Below are 21,118 nucleotides of genomic sequence, written 5' to 3' on the forward strand. Positions count from 1 at the left end.
GCTTGCGTTTATTGGTTGTTTGGGGACTTTTGGTTTTTTTCCTTTTTCTTTCTTTTTTTTTTTCTTTTTTTTTTCTTTTTTTTTTTTTTTTTGAGATGGGGTTTCACTATGTATTTATGGCTATCCTAGAACTTACTAAGTAGACCAGGTTAGCCTTGAACTCATAGACATCCACCTGCTTCTGCCTCCAGACTGCTGAGATTAGAAGTGTGTGCCATCCACACCAAGCCCATCTTTTTGTTTCATTGATCCATAGTCTTATTATATAATCTAGGTTAGGTTATAGATTATCCTATATAATATAGATTATATAGGATAATCTATATAATCCTGCCTAGTATTGTGTCAAGGGTTGTCCTAGAACTCATGGCAATCCTCCAGCCTCATTGGCCTATGTGCTAGATTACATACAAGTATCAGTTACCATGCATAGCTCAAGCAAGAATGGATTTTGAACAATTGGCCTTCTCCTACTTTCATTCTTTTCACTTTATTATTATTTAACAACAGAAATGTCCATTTATCTTATGTATTTCAGATTTCAAAAGAAGTCTCAGGGTTCGGCTACAATAACAAAGTCATCTTGGCTATTTCTGTGACCGTCGTAGTAATAGTTTTGATTATCATTTTCTGTCTCATTGAGGTAAGGACGATAGTTCATCCTCATATCCAGAATGTACCCTGTCTGTGTAGTAGATTTGGAACCTGGAAATTGGAAACCAGAGCCACTTACCCTCTCTGTCTACAAGTGATGTTCCCATGTGTTCTGTCTGTGAGGCATGTCTCTTCATGTCAGGTCCTTACGTAACATTCTGATTGGATGGAAGAGGGATGGTTGACATGAGATACTCGGGAGCACTGCCTCAGTTCTCTCTCAGTGAGGACAGGCTCAATTTTAAGCCTGGAAAGCAGAGATCAGCACGGGGTTGGTTTACGATCCCCTGGGAGGGTGTCCGCTGGCCAGTGCTCAGACAGCACCCTCCACATCTTCTGGTAGTTGGGACCTTCTGGGAGATTTCTGTAAAGTCCTGTGTTGCTCTTTTGTTGTATGTCCAGTGTACCCTTGTGCTTCCATTTATTGACATTTTTGTTATTTCTTCTGCCAGTTTAGATGATAGGCCCTGGGAGAAGAGGAAGCATGCCCAGCATTTTGTCTGTAGTAGATAGCAATGGTGTTCAAAAAAGAGAACGAAAAAACCCCTCAGTTCCACTACTTAAAATATCGTCAGAGCACGAAGTTTGGCATGCTTCTGTAGTTTCAGAACTTGGGAAACAGAAGCAGGGTGATCACGGACATCTTCAGTGATTTAGTGAGCTCAGGCCAGGAATGCATGAAATTATTTAAACAAGCAAACAAGCAAACAAACACAAACAGATATCCTAGAAAATACTGACACAGAAAAGCAATGGACAAACGAACTGTGCAGTGACTGTGCACAGGGACTGTGGTCTGGGACTCATCTACAGCCTATGCATGCTAAACAAGAGTTACGTTCCTAGACTTAGTAAGACTTTGGAGATGTCGCCCTTTAGTAGTTTAGTCAGTGGTGAAAACTGAATACATGATAATAGCACAGCCACCTGTTTTGTGGCCAAGCAATGAAAGGATGGTAGATAAAGTAAGGCACAAGTCATTTAAAAAGATAGGAGTAGAAAGGACCTGTCCAGCCCTGAATCCGCAGGCAGTGAGTCTCACTCAGCACTGCCTTTGGCCTCCTTAGGAGAGCCGGTGCTCTTGCCAGCTGAGCACAGGTCAGAGTCCTTCATTATTGTCTGACCTAATGACAGAGCTTCTCTAGGAGGATCTTGAATCCATCCTCGCCTGAGGTGAAGAAGCAGCTTGAGGCTCACAGGCTAAACCAAGAGCAGAGCTGTGCTCCCCTGGCCTACCCTTCACACCCCTGGTGTGACAAACAGGACAAACAGGAAGTATTGGGAGTTGGAGAGCACAAGGAAACTTTGCAGACCACCCAGAGCATTACTATATCTTGTAGGAAAACAACCCAGTGGAAAAGAAAGTGTCTCACCAAAGCCACTCATCTGCCAGTGGCGCCTCCTTCCACTGAGCTATGCTCTGGTGAAGAGGCTTTGCCGCCTCAGGCCCTTTCTACTTTCTAGCACATTCCTAACACTGTTTTTTCATTTGCAGCTATTTCTCTTGATTTTCCTTTCTTGTTTCTTTGAATCAAGGTCTTAAGTAGCCCTGGTTAACCAAAAATTCACCACTTAACCTAGCCTAGCCTTCAATTCCTCATCCTCCGGCGTCTAGCTCCCTAGTGATAGGATCACATGATCCATCATACCCAAGAGATTTCTCTATTTTTTCAATCCTTTTGTTTCATTTATCTGTTTTTTTAGTAAGGTTGAAGGCAGGGAATCCTTTTTCTCCTAAGTTAATGTACAATTTTGTCCTGAGTATAGGTATCCACAGAGGCCAGAGGGTGTCAAATGCCCTGGAGCAGGAATTACAGGCTATTATGAGCTATCTGAGAGGAGTGCTAGAAACTGAACTCAGACCACTGACCCATCTCTCTAGTCTATTTTGTGGTAGTTTTTATTAAATAAGTCTTTTTCATTGGTCTAAAATACCACCTGTATGTTCTTTTCCATTAGTCCTACTGCCTTTCCAGTACCAGGAACAGGGCCACACCACCAAATGTGGCCTTGGGCAAGAAAGCAAGCATCTGTCTTTGAGATAAATCCCCTGCCTTTCTCTCCTTCTTGTTTTAAAGATTTAATTTTATTTGTCCCTATGCCTGCTCCATGTGTATAGGTGCCCATGGAGGCCAAAAGACAGTATTGGAATCGGTGGACTTACAGGCAATTGTGAACCACCTAATATGAGTGCTGAGCCATCTGTCCAGCTGCTTCTGCACGAATGTCTGTGCAGTCTGTGCATGTGCTGCCTGCAGAGACCCTAAGAGGGTCTGGGGCCCTGGGACTGGGGTTCAGGCAGTCGTAGGCTGCCATGTTGGCTGCTGGAAATCACACCTGGATCCTCTGGAAGATTAGCTCGTGCTGTTTACTACTGATCCAGCTCCCCAGTCTCAGCTTTTTAAATTAAAAAGTATTAGTTGGGAAACAGAGACAAACAGATCTGAATTCAAGACCATGCTAACCTATAATAAGGCGTTCTAGGCCAGCCAGGACTACATAGTAAGACCCTGCCTCAAAACAAAAATTTTATTATGTAGTGGGACATACATGTGGAGATTAGAGGAAGTTAGTTCTTGACTTTCCACCATGTTGGATCCCAGCGATAGACCTTACTCAAGCAGGGTTACTTACACGCACCTTTACTTGCTGAGCTATCTCTCTGGTGCTGGTCTTCTATGTTTTGAAACTATAGTCAAGACTGGCCTGACATTTCTTCCAGAAGAGTTGTGAAGCTTATCATATAGAACTTTCACATCTTTAGTTAAATTTACCCTCCATTCCTTTCCTTCATCAATGTTGTACTTACAGTTTCTAGTGTAGAGGTTGTGTGAGGGGCACCAGAGTTGGCTCTCGGATCTCCTCATTTTGTGACTTGCCACCCTACTGACATGTTATTGCTTCCAATACAATTTCACTTCATCTCTCTGGCTTTTTGTTTGTTTATAATACAAATAGGACTAATTTTCCCCTTCTTCCTAGCATGTGCCCCTTGTTTCTCTTTTGTGCACACTGAGACTGTCTTGACAGGGCGTCCTATGGCTGTCACTGAGGCCTCCTGCCCGTCTTCTTGCTCTTATCCTTGTTTAGGCTCCTGGTGTATACTTTGATAAAGTTAAAAAAATTTCTCATTTTTCACTTTTAACAGAAATTATTTTTATTAGGAATTGTTTTCTGAATTTTATCTGAAACAGTCAGTATTAGTATTAAGTAAAACCTTAAGATTGTGAAGAGAAGAGGAAGACTAGCTCAGTGGGACTTCTGTACTTACTGAGCAGGTAAGACCTCAGTTATAAGTAAAGGAATAAGTGGATTTAGAGACAGTGGTCATTTTGGTAATCAGAATTGTGTTTTCTTCCAAAACAGGTTTATTCCCACAGAACAAAAAAGGGAGATGAAGAAAAGTCCACATGGTAAATATGAGAAAATCTTTTAAGGAGAAGCTAAGAGTTAGCAGAAATCTTGGAACTCACCTAAGTTAATTCACTCATCTGATTGGGAAATAATTTCCAGAAAAAATATTATCCTCTGTTTTACCTGGCTGCCAACGAGGCAGCTGGTATCAGCATGGGTGCCTCTGGTGTCATCAGGCCTTCAAAGAGGGTGGGAACCCTAGGTTTGGCCTTCACCAGCTTTTGCTAACACTACCTGCTACAGCCAGAGGCTCTATATTGCAGTCTACGGGGGAGAAGCAGAGGAGCCCACAGTGTTGAGTGCAGGGCTGTGGATGGTAGGACACAGGCCCTTCCTGAACAGGGAGGAGAATCATCTTCTCATCCCCTTGGCCACTGTTTGATTCTGTTCTTTCTTTTACTGACACAAACCTCATAGAACTATGGCCAGGAGAGATTGTGGAAAAAAGGTACCTCTCTTCTAATGAAATGAAGACTGGAAGAAATTTCTGGCTCTGTGGCCACTTTCTAGGGCATGTCAAAAAGAGGACCATTCCCCCTGGTGGAGCCCTTGTCCTTTCATTCCACTGTGCTCAACCTTTGGTCATGCTTCATTATAAATCTTTACAGTATCTACCTACATCTGGAAAATGCAACCTGAGTTTCCTAATTCTCTTGGAATCAGAAAGGATGGCCAGTGTATGTTGGTGCTAGTCATGTCCTTTACTATCTTTTTTTTTTTCAGTCATCAATAACGTTTTTACTTCAGGTACAGCTGCAACCACATTTTTTTTTTTTTTGAAGACACGATTTCATACTTAGCTCAGGCTGGATTGAAACTCCTATGTAGCCAAGGCTGGCCTCAAAACTCTTATTTCCGCTTCCCAAGTGCTGGCCCAACTAGCCACGTCCTTTAAACTGTTCTCACAACTCACTCGTCAGAGGCAGTCTTCAGGGTGAAATTCTGAGTTTATGAGCTGAGCTGTAGACCCGAGCATTGCACTTGGAGCTTGGCAAACAGGAGCGCCCCCTCCCTCACCTCAGAAAATCTGTAAGTGGGAGTTGGTCTAAAGTCGCCAATGGGAAAGGCTCTGGAGAGCAAAATGAAAATGCTTCTGCCCAGGGTGGTTTCTTCAAAGAGATAGGGTGTCCAAAGGGGTCAGTGGGGCTCTAGTCATGCAGGCACTTTGGCTATGCTCCACGACAACCCACAGACAAAGATCTCCCCAGAGGCCTGTGGGGCCCTTAGAACAAAAGCTCCTAGAAGCCAGGCATGCATGTTGAGTTGTTCTCAAGTCCCAGGGCTGGGGTGATTTTTGTTATGGGAAGAACCAAGATATCCCCCAGGAGAGACACAAAGGAAAATGACTCAGTCACTAACTGACTTTTGTATGTGTTTTCTTCCAAGGGGTAAGAAATACAACAGGGAAGGAAAGAGTCAGGTAAGTCTGAGACTGGGTGCTGTGGAGGAGATGGCAGGGTAAGCCAAATTAATGTCTCTTTCTGTTTCCTAGGGAAAAAATGTCAGACTAAGGTGGCTACCGACACTTAGAAATGTATTCAAACGTAACAAGGAAAGTATGTCTGATATAGGAGCTAAGATATCTTCCGAGAAGTATAGCACTCAGGATGAATTATGGTAAATATCTAGTCAATGAGGAGCTAAGGGCAAGTTTTTCATTTCAAAAATTGAAAGCCTTGGTTGGCATTGTTCTTCCAGGGGTATCAAGAAAGAACCCTCAGTGACAATGAAGATCCCTGAAGAGGAAGACAGTGAAGTAGTTGAAGCCTCAGAATGATCTGCTATCATTTATTAATAAATTATTTTTTGTAGATTTGTGTCAAAGGTCTTTGTGAATATACTTGAAAACTGATGCACAGCAGATGAGATTGTGAGCCAGTAAAGATGGCTTCTCCCCATTGTATGAAAGCAGTTACCGTGCAAGGCTTGTGACCTGAAGTAAATAAGATGAATGTGGTGGTTTGAAGGAAAATGGCCCCCACAGGTTCATATATTTGAATAACTGGTCCCCATTTGGATTAGGAGATGCAGTCTTGTTGGAGGAGGTGTCACTGTGAGTGGAATTTGAGATTTCAGGCCTTTCCCAGTTAGCTCTCTCTCTCTCTCTCTCTCTCTCTCTCTCTCTCTCTCTCTCTCTCTCTCTCTCTCTCTCCCCACCCATATTGTCCCTCCCTTCTTCCCTTCCTCCTGCTGTCTCCTACCCCTTAATACTTTTTCTCTATTCATTCACATACATCCTTACCACAACCTCCCTTTGCTCCATACTCCCAGTCCTCCACATATACACCTTCCCTCTCCCTGAGACCCACTGCTCCTCCATTTCCCATCAGAAAAGAGTAGACTGTGCAGTGATATCAAGAAACACATAACAGGGTACAATAAGACGAGGCCTAAACCCTTATATCAAGACTGGACCAGCCGGGCGGTGCTGGCACAGGCCTGTGATCCCAGCACTCTGGGAGGCAGAGGCAGGCAGATTTCTGAGTTGAGGCCAGCCTGGTCTACAGAGTGAGTTCCAGGACAGCCAGGGCTACACAGAGAAACCCTGTCTCGAAAAAACCAAATCCAAAAAAAAAAAAAAAGACTGGACAAGACAACCTAGTAAGTAGGATCCTAGTAAGTAGGATGGTGTCTTAGGGTTTTGCTGCTGTGAACAGACACAATGACCATGGGAAGTCTCATAAAGGGCAACGTTTAATTGCGGCTGGCATATAAGTTCAGAGGTCCAGTCCATTATCATCAAGGTGGGAGCATGGCAGCATCTAGGCAGGCATGGTATAGGCAGAGCTGAGAGATCTACATCTTCATCTGAAGACTGCTAGTAGAATACTTACTTCCAGGCAACCAGGACCAGGGTCTTAAAGCCCATGCCCACAGTGACACACCTACTCCAATAGGGCCACATTTCTAATCGTACCACTCCCTGGGCCAGGCATATAAAAGTCATCACAGAGGGGAAAAGGTCCTAAGAGCAAACAAAAGACACCCTTACTTCCACTGTTAGGAGCTCCACAAATACCCCAAGCTAAACCAGTCACAGCATGTATGCAGAGTACCTAGCACAGACCCATGTAGGCTCCACGATTGTTGCTTAAGTCTCTGTGAGTCCCTGAGCCTTATTTAGCTTATTCTGTGGGCTGTGTTCTCCTGGTGTCCTTAACTCCTCTGGCTCCTACAATCCTTCCTTCTCTTCCGTGAGGTTCCTTGAATACTGCATAGTGTTTGGGTGTGGGGGTCTCTGCCTCTGCTCCCATCAGCTGCTGGGGGAAGCTTATCTGATGACAATTACTGAACTAGGCACCAATCGATGAATATAGCAAAATATCATTAATTGTTTCATTGGCTTTCAGTGGGAGGGGCTGGTCAGTCTTGTTTAGTACTACAGTCGGTCTCTGGGCTAGCCAGCTTCCGGTTCCTGGCCATACAAAAGATATATTGGAGGGACTAGAAAGATGGATTAGTGTCTACAAGCACTTGCTGCTCCTAAAGAACATGGTGGCTCTGTCTTAAAACTCCAGTCACGGGAGATCTGATGCTGGCTCAGAAGCCTCCATGGATACTAGATTTGTAACATGATGCCCACATATATATGCAGGCAAAACACCCCAAAACATAAAATTTAAAAAAAAGTTAAAACCTTTGAATAGAAACTTTAGACTGGTATTAGGCAGGCAGTGAGACTGGCTCTGCCTGGAGGGTCTGCAAACCTGTGGAAGATTGGGTCCCATCCCTCACTTTTGCCCTCACTCCACCTGAGCTCTCTGAAGAAACCAGCAGGTGTCACTTGCACAGGTGCAGTAGTGTGCCAGAGGTCTTTTTTTCTTTTTCTTTTCCCCTTCTTTTCCAGTTCAGAACATGTATTAGTTTGGGTTCTCTAGAGTCACAGAACGTATGGATAGTCTTTATATAGTTAGGGAATTTGTCGATGACTTACAGTCTATAGTCCAACTCCCCAACAATGGTCAGCAGCAGCTGTGGATGGAAGTCCAAGGATCTAGCAGTTGCTCAGTCCCACAAGGCAATCAGGCAAGGAAGAGTGAGTAAATCTTCCTTCTTCCAATGTCCTTATATATCTCCAGCAGAGGGTGTAGCCCAGATTAAAGGCTGTAGGTCTCCATCAGAGGGTGTGGTCCAGATTACAAGTGTGTGGGTCTCCAGCAGAGGGTGTGGCCCAGATTAAAGGCGTGTGCCTCCGTGCCTTTAATCCCAGATGATCTTGAACTCGGAAATCTCCTTGTCTTAATCTTCTGAAATTCATAGCCACTATGCTTCAAGATCTCCATGCCAAGATCCCAGTCAGAAACTTATATCTCTGAGCCTCCAGATTAGGATCATAGGTGAGCCTTCCAATTCTAGATTGTAGTTCATTCCAGATATAGTCAAGTTGACAACCAGGAATAGCCACTACAATCCACCCCTTGTCAACTTGACACAAATATCTCATGTCCACATGAAACAATAACAAGATTGTGAATGCGCCTAACATGATATAACTATTCCTCGTACAATCGCAAACACATTGGTAAATTTACAAAGGGGCAATGTCCCCTGGGAACATTCTTTTAGTGTCTCAATACCAATTGATGTTAAAGGAATTGGAAGAAAGACAAATGTATCCTTAACACAATAAGATAGAAGCATTCATATTACTTATTTGTAACCTCGTTTCTGCAACTGGTTACATGGCCTTAGCTGGTATTTATAACTACCTTCCTCTGCTACCCATTCTGTATTTCCTTCACCTTCAGCAAGCACCTCAGCAGGTCTTGGCTCTTTTCCTGGAGGATTGAACCATACCTTCATTCCTGATGGGTCATCCTTTGTCATCCTGCTTGGGTTAGGATGTTGTAGTTTCCCATTGACTTTAATCACAGGACATGGTAGTACTAAGAGACGCCCTAGGGGATCTCCTGCACTCCAAACATAATCCTGCTTATCTCCATTGTGGAGAGGCAATCCAATTTCTCCATGGTAATCTGGATCTATCACCCCTCCTAACACTGTTATTCCTTTCTTAGCCTGTTGGTTTAAGGGCATTAGAAGCCCAAAATGGACAGGGGGAAATCTGAGCTTCCAGTTCAATGGAATGTTTGTTGTGGCTCCTGGTAGGAGCACTCCCCCCTCTGGAACCAAAACTTCTAGGCCAGCAGAACCTAAAGTTGTGGGGACAGGAAGCAAAAATTTTCCTAGAGGGTCACTAGGAGTGATAGTGAGTGGAACTATTCCCTTTTCCACCCCTTGATTCCTGGACCCATGGATCCTGGTTATGGGAGAAACTGTACCGTATATTAAACGCTGATTCAAAACATATACTGCCTTCTGAAGAACTCTGCCCCAGCCCTCCATGCTGTTGCCACCTAATTGGCGCCGTAACTATGTCTTCATAAGGCCATTCCATCTTTCTATCAGACCAGCTGCTTCAGGATGATGGGGAACATGGTAAGACCAGTGAATTCCACAATCGTGGGCCCACTGTCGCATTCTCTGGCTGTGAAATGGGTCTAGCTCTGGGTCTCCTGCCAGGGGGTAGGATGGGGAAGAAACTGACTTGGCCGCCTTTCAGAGTCACTGCTCATGCTGAAGAAGGAAACTATGGGTCACTGCCATGACCTGTGTCTGGTCAGTGAGCCCGCTCTTCTCACACACTTGTCTCCTCAAAGGAAGCCCATGTTTGTGAAGGGAGGAGTGCTAGAAGCAGAAAAGAAGAGGGAACTGTGTTAGGTGTGGGGAAGGAGGTCTGTGCCTGTGTCCTGAGCCTTCTGTATGTAATCTGGTTCTCCACACTCGCCAACACTGCAGTGGCTTGTCCTGGTTTCTACACTACCATCTAGGCGAGCCTAAAAACCATGCGACCAGAAGTGTTTTTTACTGATCCTCTGGTACCAGGCTTTCTGGGTGGTTAGATGATTATTTTTAATGTTTCTTACCACAACTGGGTGTTAAAGTGGCCAAACCCAAGTGACCTCGTGTAGCTAGCTATTCCATGGCAGTTTATGTTGCTATTTTAAGAGATCGTCACCACGAGAGTTTGGCTTCTGGTTTGTTTTTACTTTTGTGTGTGTGTGTGTGTGTGTGTGTGTGTGTGTGTGTGTGTGTGTGTGTGTGTGTGTAAAACTGTAACAGGAGCCTCAGGGCACATGTTGAAGTTACAAGATAACTTTATAGAAACAGTTCTTGCCCACCTTTACATGGGTTACAGGAACTGAACTTAGATCTTGAGGCTTGCTTCAGCACATGCCGAGAGCCTTTACCTACTAAGTCACTGTACTGGCTGGTTTTGTGTGTCAACTTGACACAGGCTGGAGTTATCACAAAGAAAGGAGCTTTAGTTGGGGAAGTGCCTCCATAAGATCCAGCTGTGGGGCATTTTCTCAATTAGTGATCAAGGGGGGAGGGCCCCTTGTGGGTGGTACCACCTTTGGGCTGGTGCTCTTGGGTTCTATAAGAGAGCAGGCTGAGCAAGCCAGGGGAAGCAAGCCAGTAAGAAACATCCGTCCATGGCCTCTGCATCAGCTCCTGCTTCCTGACCTGCTTGAGTTCCAGTCCTGACTTCCTTTAGTGATGAACTGCAATGTGGAAGTGTAAGCCCAATAAACCCTTTCCTCCCCACCTTACTTCTTGGTCACGACGTTTGTGCAGGAATAGAAACCCTGACTAAGATAGTCACCTTGCCACTGCTGACTTCTATTATTTTTATGTAGATTTAAGGTGTGAGTTTGACAAACTGTCATCTGTAGCTGACATTACATGACCTTACATAGTGAGAGTAATTGTCATTACTCTCAAAATACCTGTTAGAACTTCAGTTCCTGGGAGATGGACAACGCAGCCTTTAATGCAGTGTTTCTCAACCTGTGGTTGCAACCCCTTTAGTGTTAAACAACTTGCTGGCGCCCTACCAGCCTGGAGAAGGTAGTGGTGGAGTCATGAAGTAGGACTCTGGTGATGGTTTTAAAGTCTGAAGGTATCAGGGCTTTCTAGCTCTCTAACTGTACTGAAATGCTGATGATAACTTCTAAAATGTCCTAGATATTTTCTTGCTCTTTCTGAGGGTGAAAGACTGCTGGCTTGGGTGATTAATATCTGCAGCCTGACAGTGGAGGATTAGGCAATGTAGCCTTTGTTCTATCTCAGCAGGAACTGCTGGGCTCTGACTTTCAGCCTGCAAGTCTGAAGTCAAGGAAGAAAATGGGACACTTAGAAAAGTGGTTATAGTTTATTACTAAGTTGTAAAAAGTTTCCTATGAAAGCTATCTAAGAGAGAAAAGTGGAAAGATCCTAAGTGGAGAAAGGGAAAAATTCTTTGAAGAGGGGAAAGGCAAAAATTCTTCTCTAACTAGGGAAGGGGAAAAATTTCTACTCTAATTCCTCTTCATCTCTTTGCCATCAGTACTTATACATCTTTCAGAATACATGATCACATGTTACAAAGTTCATCACAAATTCACAGAAAAATCAATTCATAAAATGAAATAGAAGTTTACAACAGAGAATGTTTGCATGCATATCCATTAGGAGTAATTAGCTAAACATTTATCACCTGTCTCAGTTCCACAGGTTCACTGAAGGTTTAAAAACCTTAACTAAGTTATTAGCGAAGTTTTGTATAGACAAACCCAGTCAATATTTTATCTTCTGTCCTAGCACCTATAATAAATCTTACTTCCCTTTTTATGACCTTTGGTTAATTGTTTTACAACCTCTTGGATGTGCTCTGAGTAGGAGAAAGTCTAGTTACCATCTAAGAGCAATTAACTGGTGACACTCCAAGACTGACAGAGTTCTCATTGCAGTTTTGACCATCAGAAAAGGACCTAATAGCAGTTTGCATTATAAAAGAGCTTAATAATCACATATTTAATTTTAGGGAATTTCGGGATTCTTATGGGATCATCATTAAAACTTAAGTTATCTGTCTACATAGCATCACTATAAGACAGTACATCTTTGTAGATCTGCATAGATCTGCTCCAAAAGAGTGTGCTATTACTTATTGATTATTATATATGTTTAATAATAACAGGGAAAGCATATTAATAGGAATCTTTCCTAAAATAAGTCTCTCACAGTTTTGTTTAATAAGGGCTCACGTGTCACAGATTATATAATAATAGTGAAGCAGGCCATTTCAGGATGATCACCTGCTATTATATTAGCTTGTCCCACTATGGCTCCTAACAATAACCCTTTCACAGGGGTCAACTAAGACTATTGGAAAACAGATGTTTACATTACAATTCACAACAATGGTGAAATTACATTTATGAAATAGCAATGAAAATAATTTTCTGGTTGGGGTGTTGGGAACAAACAAAAGAAACTTATTCTAAGTACTACCATTTCATTCTCAAACTCCATTTAATCATGGGTAGAAACTATATTCAAAGTCCCAGGCCTTAGGAGAACTGAGCACTTCCCAATAGCTGAATAGCTTCAGCCCCCTCTCTCCTCCCAGTCCAGCCCTTACAAGTCCCTTCCTCCATTCCCCCTCCCTTTTTTCTTAAATATAATCTTCATTTACATTTCAAATGCTAAAATCTTCCCCGTTTCCCCCTCTACCCGAAAACAACTCCTCCCATCCCCTGCCTCCAAGTATATGCCCCTCCACCTGACCCACTCCCACACCCCCGATTTCCCTTTGTTTCCCCCTCCCCTTCTAAGAGAAGGGGAAACTGCCCTTAGATACCACTCCACCCTGGGACATCTTGTTTCAACAGGACTAAGCACATCCTCTGGCACTGAGGCCCAACCAAGCAGTCCAGGTAGGGGAAGGGGAAAGCCACAGAGTCAGAGACAGCCCCCACTCCAATTCTTAGGTGACACACATGAAGACCAAGCTGCACATCTGCTAAATGTGTAAGGAATCTAGGTCCAGCCCCTGCATGCTCTTTGGTTAGTGGTTCAGTCTCTGTAAGCTCCCATGGGCTGAGGTTAGTTGACTCTGTAGGTCTTAGTGTCATATCCCTTGACCCCTCCAAAGGCTCACTTCTATCCCCAACTCTTCCACAAGACTCCCCCTGAACTTCATCTGATGTTTGACTGTGGGTCTTTCCAATTGTTCCCATCTGCTGCTGGATGAAGCTTGCTTCTCAGGAGACCATTAGGCTAGGTTCCTGTCTGCAAGCATAGCAGAGTGTTAGGGGTTGGATTTCTCCCATGTGATGGGTCTCAAGTTAGGGGCAGTCATTGGTTGGCTGTTCCTCAATTTCAGCTCTATCTTTACACCTGCCTTCTTGCTGATGGCCTTGCTGCTTATTCTTATCTGTATTGGTTCCTCATAGTTTAGCCCTTTATTGTCTCTGAGAACTCTACTCAGTAGTAATTCCAAGTACACTACAGCCTTCTTTTATACACCATTGAGATCCTATTCTGTCTTAGACCATCTACTTTCTAGGCCAATGAGACTGCCTATAAAATATCCTTTAATTTCTGGACTATGCCTGTTTCTAGCCTATGACTAGATCTCATAGTCATTTAGATAAAATAGATGGTATTGAAAAGATTAGAAAACATTAAAAAATGTAATGTTTCTAGTACTCTTTGGATCACAGAGCCATTTCATAAACTTTAGGTTTTAAGAATTTCACAAGTTAATCTCATTAACGGTGGTGAAGTCAAGATGTAGTTGAGAGTAGAGAGTGGTCACACAACATTGACTTATTTGCTCAATATAGAACCTTCTCCATTTGTTATTCAATTGGACAATCATTTTTCTTTATATACATAGTTTCTATCCCTTTTTCTCATCTTCAAATACAGAAAATAGAAACTATATCAAAGTAAAATCAAAAGACACCTTAAGCACCTTCACAAAGAGGAGTGTGTATTTCCTCCTCATCAGAGCCACCCATAGCCTGAAGGAAAATGATTGGCAGCAGGAACTATGGTAAGGGCCTGAGTATGATGGCTCAGCAAGTAAAGGCCAAGCCTGACAGTCCAAGTTTGATCCCCAGAACCCACACAATGAAAAAAGACTCTAACAAGTTGTTCTCTAACCTCCAGGTGCACAGTGAAGCATACACATACACACATATAAATAGATGCAACTTAAAAAACAAGGATTTAAAATTTTTTAAAGTAAAGGGCTAGAGAGATGGTTCAATGGCTAAGAACACTAATTGTTCTTCCAGAGGTCCTAAGTTCAATTCCCAGCAACCACATGGCAGCTCACAACTGTCTGTAATGAGATCCAATTCACTTTTCTAGCGTGTGTCTGAAGACAGCTGCAGTGTACTCATATAAATAAAAAAATAAATCCTTAAAAACATTTTTTAAAGTATTAAAACAAATGGCAGTGGCCCTGCATATCCCCCTCCCAGTCTGGACAGTGGCCCGGCAGCACTGTATATTGGGGTGACAACGGCACAGTGGCTAAGAGGGCTTGCTGATGGTGCAGAGGACTGGAGTCTATATCCTAACCTGCTCTCAAATAGTGGCTCACAACCTCCTGTACCTTCAGCTCCAGAGGATCTCCTGCCCTTTTCTGGTCTCCACAAGCACATATAAATACAAATCTTTGAAGTACTTCACAGCAATCAGCTTCATACAGAGAAAGTAGTTTCATTTTTTTAAATTATTCATTCATTTAATCAGTTAACAGACTGTTGATCCTTTTTTAGTAGGTATGACATCTTGGTTCTGGAAATGGAAAAAAAAAACCATTGGTCCCTCGGTGCTTAATTAGCTTAGGAACTCGTGGCAGGAGCAAGATGAGTGAGTATGCAGACCCATAGCCATTCTGCTGTTCCCTTGATCACATTGAATAAATATCAGTGTAATCTGGGCTTTTCCACCCAGCCTCCTTGTTCCCTAAAATAACAACCTGAGACTTCTTATACATGAGTAAAAGCCTAGGCCATAAGCTTGGCTTGTTCCTGCTACGCTTTTTCTTGACAAGTGATGCTTCCACGCAGTACTTATTGATTCTCTCTATATTTCCCCTGTTTTGTCCAATAAAAAGCTCTTTTCTTACAGAAATTAACTATAAGCAATAATAACAATTATAGAAACTATCAGGTAAGATTACATTCATAATGTCCAGTCTATATGAATTTGGCAACCTTGAAGAAATCACCCCACTACATTTCCCCCTTTTTGTCCAATTAAACAGGCTCCTTTCTCTCAGATATAAATTGAACACAATTACAGCAATTATGCAAATTACAAGGTATGATATACACTTACAATATCCAGTCCATCATATTTGGCAATTTAGATAAAGTATTCTATCTATCTTAAATTAATGAGTTTAGAATTATATACCTCAATCATGTTTGATTTCAACTTGTGTCACCATCTGAAAACCATCCTTTCAAGTCTAGAACATCTTCTTTAATGCTAAACAACTTAAGTTCAGTTTTGAGACTATAACTAGTCTTCAACTCCATTAGGGATTTGAAAAGGAATTAAATATTACCTGAATATTCAGGAAGCACAAAAACACAGCTTCCAAAATTAATACAAGAGTTAGAAACAGCTGACTTCCTGGACAGTCCCCAATATTCCTTATAATGTAGGAGCATCTGTCTTCAGCCTTCTGGCCCAGAACATCTGACAGACCTTAAGCAAAGCAGGAATTATGAATGACTAGCTTACCCTATATTGGCAGAGTTTAGCAGTCAACTATTTGTGCCCATTTGTCTTTCTTGGACAACATTCTGTCTGCAGATGAAATTGGGGCATTTCTTGCCCAGTGGCTAGCTTGTCACAAAGCAACTCCACCTGGAAGTATTGATGCTCATCTCCTTTGTTGAAATGGAATGAAGGTGCTTTTAGGAGCAGACATATCTTGTAGTCAAAAGATCTATTAATAATGAAATGATTTTAAATGACATATTCTGTGGATCTCTGACACTTTTCAAAACTATATTGTTTTGAAATTGTTAAACATTGATTACTTTTATCTATTCACTATTTGAATAACCTTGAAAACACTTTATTGTAATTAACTAAATTAGAATCTAACAAGACCATGAGTTTGACTCTGAGTATTAATTTGCATTACTTAATCATCCTAAACAGTTTGTAATAGTATCTATTAAAAGGACTGGGTCTAAGTCTTGTATTTTTAAATGCCTTGCATAGGCACAATGCCTATCTAAGAGCAACAAAATTAATTTTAAATTTTGCATCAATACACAAAGATTTGACCAATGAAAATCTTAAACCTGTATCAATATCTAAAAGTTTGTACCAATGTAAGAAAATATAATTTCAATTATGCATCAGAATATAAAGATCTCTACCAAAGTAAGATTTTTGCTATAAAATGCTTAGTTTAAAAGTGAATTTGATAATCTATCCCCATTTATCTAATTTCTATAATATTACTCTGTCTCCCTGTTTTCCTTTCAACCCTCATCCCTTTACCTAAGAAAGAAGGACAGAGAAGAAAGGAAAGATAAAAATCCTTGAGTCTAAGCTCTCTATTTAGTTTTCTCCCTGTCCAAAATCACAAACATTTCCAAATCATTTCTTAAAATGACAGTATAACTATAATTTATAAAATAACAAAAACCAGATACCCCAATTTAAGGGATTGGGATGATGATTTTATGTGACTGCTTCCTACTGAATTGGGGTGAATTATTTTTTAGGGGGTGTCAAGAAAACTATAAAGACTATTTAGACTTAAGAAAGCTAGCTGTATCATTTGTTGTCCAGTTTCTGAACGCTGAGAAAGTTCAGAGCTTAACTGAAGTCCTGACTGAACCATCCAAAAGGCTGGATAAACCAAAGTCATCAGGGATTAGCAGCCATTTCTGAAGCTGTTCTGGAAGCCAGTATCTGGAAACAGCATCAGGTGAGACAGGATCAGGCAGGGAGCTGGAACAGTGGGTCATCTCTGCATTCCCAAGAGTGAATCTTGTCAGAGCTGCATTCTTGGTGATTCATTCTGTAATATGTGAATCTTACAACCAATATTTAGTTCCATGAAGGCATTTGTATGGATTGTGCAAGGTGCAGAGATCAGTTAAGGATGAATTTTTGTTTCTTGTTTGAGCGGGTGAAAGATAACTGTCATTTAGTTTGATCAATAACCAAATTGTGATCTTCATCCAAGCCATATGAAGGATGGCATGGTGAATTTCGAGGATCCTGTAACCAACAAGGTTTATTGGCTATGTCTCAGCCAGTTTCAGGGCTGCTCCCATGTAGAGGGATCAGCAATCCATGGTACCTGTCCTGTTTGGTCTTCTTGATTTTTTTCTCCTTCCTGTCTGCAGCCAAGATCTTCAGGAGGTCTTCCTCTATTATATATGATCCATATTACTTTGAAAGGGGATCAAAGCCTTTTATGCTTTCCTGTTAACACAAATATAGAGCCTCTCTCCCAAAACAGCATATCCTTTGTCTGGTATCCAGAAATAATAGAAAATCTAGATTGATTCAATTCAACAGCCTCTTTTTCTGCTCCACCTCTCTTACAGCAGCTAGAAGCATTTGAAAAGGCCTTGGCTGTATGGCTATATCACAACATGCCTGGGTCGGCTTTGGGGCACAGCTAAGCCAAGAAACCAATTCTCCCTGCCTCCTAGTCTTAAAGGGATGGCATGTGTTTTCCATTTGGGAAATCTCAAATTAATTTTTTTCAGATTTTTAAAAATTTAATGGGTCTTTATTTACATTTCAAATGTTTTCCTCTTTCCACATCTCCCCTTCAGAAACCCCTGGTCCCATTCACTCTCCCCCCCCCCCCCCGCTTCTATGAGTGTACTCCTCCACCAACCCACCCACTCCCGCCTTCCTGCCCTGACATTCCCCTAAACTGGGGCACCAAACACCCTCAGGCCCAAGGGCCTCTCCTCCCACTGATGTCAACAAGGCCATCCTCTGCCACAAACACGGCCGAAGCCATGGGTCCCTCCATGCGTACTCTTTGGTTGGTGGTCCAGTCCCTGGGAGCTCCAGGGCATCTGGCCGGTTGACACTGTTGCTCCATTCATAGGACTGCAAACCCCCCTCAGCTCCTTCAGTGTCTTCTTTAACTCCTCTCAGTCCAATGGTTGTCTGCAAGCATCCACCTCTGTATTTGTCAGGCTCTGGCAGAGCCTCTCAGGAGACAGCTGTATTGGGCTCCCATCAGGGTTTGGTGACTATATATAGGATGGATCCCCAGGTGGGACAGTCTCTGGATGGCCTTTCCTTCAGCCTGCTCCACACTCTTTCTCCGTATTTCCTCCTGTGAGAATTTTGTTCCCTCTTCTGAGAAGCCCTCCTCCTTCTAGGGCTTCACATGGTCTGTGATTGAATCTTGGGTATTCTGAACTTTTGAGCTAATATACACTTATCAATGAGTGCATACCATGTGTGTTCTTTTGTGACTGAGTTACCTCATTCAGGATATTTTCAAATTCCATTCATTTGCCTGTGAATTTCATGAAGTCATTGTTTTTAATAGGTATGATGCACGGGATTATTTCAATCTTCTTGTATCTGTTAAGGCCTGTTTTGTGACTGATTATATGGTCAATTTTGGAGAAGGTACCATGAGATGCTGAGAAGGTGTATTCTTTTGCTTCAGGGTTCCATAGATATCTGTCAAATCCATTTGGTCCACAACTTCTGTTAGTTTCACTGTGTCTCTCTTTAGTTTGTGTTTCTATGATCTATCCATTGATGAGAGTGGGGTGTTAAAGTATCCTACTATTATTGTATGAGGTAGAATGTGTGCTTTGAGCTTTAGTGAAGTTTCTTTTATGAATGTGGGTGCCCTTGCATTTGGAGCATAGATGTTCAGAATTGAGAGTTCTTCTTGGTAGAACTATCATTTTTCCTTTGATGAGTATGAAGTGTCCTTCCTTATCCTTTTTGATAACTTTTGGTTGAAAGTTGCTTTTATTCACTATTAGAATGGCTACTCCAGCTTGTTTCTGAGGACCATTTGCTTGGAAAATAGTTTTCCAGCCCTTTACTCTGAGGTAGTCTCTTTGACACTGAGGTGTTTTTCCTCTGTGAAGTAAAATGCTGGGTCCTGTTTACATATCCAGTCTGTTAGTCTATCTATGTCTTTTTATTGGGAAATTGAGTTCATTGATGTTAAAAAATATCAAGGAATAGTGATTGTTTCTTCCTGTTATTTTTTATGTTATTTTTATGTTTGTGTGGCTATCATCTTTTGGTTTTGTTGAAAGAAGATTACTTTCTTGCTTTTCCTAGGGTGTAGTTTCCCTCCGTGTGTCTGTAGTTCGAGAAGCCTAGTGTAATTCTGATAGGTCTGCCTTTATATATTACTTGACCCTTTCCCTCATTGATTTTAATATTCTTTCTTTGTTTTGTGCATTTGGTGTTTTGACTATTATGTAATGGGAGAAATTTCTTTTCTGGTCCAAACTATTTTGGAGTTCTTTAGGCTTCTTGTATGCTCATAGTTATCTCTTTCTTTAGGTTAGGGAAGTTTTTTTCTATAATTTTGTTGAAGACATTTACTGGCCCTTTATGTTAGGAATCTTTGATCACTTCTACACCTATTATCCTTAGGTTTGGACTTCTCATTATGTCCTGAATTTCCTGGATGTTTTGGGTCAGGAGCTTTTTGCATTTTGCATTTTCTTTGACTGTTATGTCAATGTTTTCTGTTATCTTTTGCACTTGAGATTCTCTTTTCTATCTCTCGTATTCTGTTGGTGATGGTTGCATCTATGACTCCTGATCCCTTCTCTAGGTTTTCTATCTCCAGGGTTGTCTCTCTTTGTGATTTCTTTATTGTTTTTATTTCCGTTTTTAGATTCTGGATGGTTTTGTTCATTTCTTTCACCTGTTTGATTGTGTTTTCCTGTAATTCTTTAAAGGATTTTTGTGTGTCCTCTTTAAGGGATTCCACCTATTTACCTGTATTCTCCTATATTTCTTTAAGGGAATGATTTATGTCCTTCTTAAAGTCCTCTATCATCACCATGAAGTGTGATTTTAAATCAGAGTCTTCTTTTCTGGTGTGTTGGGGTACCCAGGGCTTGCTGTGGTGGGAGAACTGGGCTCTGATGATGTCAGGTAGCCTTGGTTTCTGTTGCTTATGTTCTTGCACTTGTCTCTCACCATCTGGTTATCTCTGGTGTTCTCTGGTGACTGTGGCTTGTCCCTCTTGCGATCTGTCTGTCAGTACTCCTGGGAGACCAGTACTGTCCAGGAGGAAGACTTTGGCACAAGGTCAGCTCCAGGGTGCAGCCAGAAACCAGAAGGATCCTGCCCTTTGCTGTTCCTTGGTCCTTGTGTTCTGATGAGTCTGGGCAGGTCCCTCTTGGGCCAGGAATTTGAACAGAAATGATGGTCTTACCTGTGCTCTCAGGCATGTCCACACTCCTGGGAGACCAGCTCTCTCCCGGCTGCATTCGGGTAAGAAGCACTGTGGTACAGGATCAGCTCTGGGCACAGATGGAAACCAAGGATTGTTCCCCAGGCTGCTCCTCGGTCTCTGTGTCCTGAGGGTTCAGAGCAGGCCCCTCTGAACAGAAGTGGTGGTCTTACCTGTGCTCACAGGCTTGTCTGCACTCCTCAAATTAATTTTTTAAAAGTGAGTTTTTGACTGATATTAAGGCACCATATATTGTAAAGCAAAATATTAAAATCCCATCATGGGTTTTTTATCCACCTTAAACCATTTATTTCCCAGATGAAACACACACACACAGTCTTTATATTTTAATATGCCTTAATCCACATAATAGCTGGGCAACTGCCTACATTCCATGCTGTTATAATCCACTTTCTTACTGATAACTCCGAGTTGCTACTTGTTGTAGTCTGTTGTTATTGGGGGCTGGTTCCTGGAAGAGAAACTTAGGGATAGATGGAGAAATGGCGAAAAGAGAAATGAGTCAAGTCAACAACATGCTGATCAAACTTTAATAAATATTAGTCCAATATGTAGCTTAGGAAGAAATCCCTCCCCCCAGACTTCTAGGAGAGGTTCGAGACCTCGCTGGCTCTGATCTCAGCAGGTCACTTCAAGTCTAGCAGATCTGGGATGCTTCCAGGCGAGGCTGCCCTGAGGCTGCCCATGACTTCCAGGTGATAGCAGCAGCTGTATTGTTCTCTGAAGAACAAAGGCCAG

At 42.1% G+C, this 21,118-nt stretch overlaps 1 protein-coding gene across 1 annotated transcript in view; it reads left to right on the plus strand.

Moving 5' to 3' along the window:
- The window catches only part of LOC127693623 (leucine-rich repeat-containing protein 37A-like), a 74,442-nt gene extending 68,597 nt beyond the window's left edge, over window positions 1–5,845 (plus strand). The window contains exons 12-16 of the mRNA XM_052194615.1: window positions 539–643; window positions 4,021–4,067; window positions 5,455–5,488; window positions 5,561–5,685; window positions 5,767–5,845. Coding sequence (XP_052050575.1) covers window positions 539–643; window positions 4,021–4,067; window positions 5,455–5,488; window positions 5,561–5,685; window positions 5,767–5,845 — 390 coding nt within the window. The remainder of the gene's footprint in view (window positions 1–538; window positions 644–4,020; window positions 4,068–5,454; window positions 5,489–5,560; window positions 5,686–5,766) is intronic.
- Window positions 5,846–21,118: the final 15,273 nt, after the last annotated feature.

The sequence above is a fragment of the Apodemus sylvaticus genome, chromosome 10 (assembly GCF_947179515.1).
Source record: "Apodemus sylvaticus chromosome 10, mApoSyl1.1, whole genome shotgun sequence".
Classification (NCBI taxonomy): Eukaryota; Metazoa; Chordata; class Mammalia; order Rodentia; family Muridae; genus Apodemus; species Apodemus sylvaticus.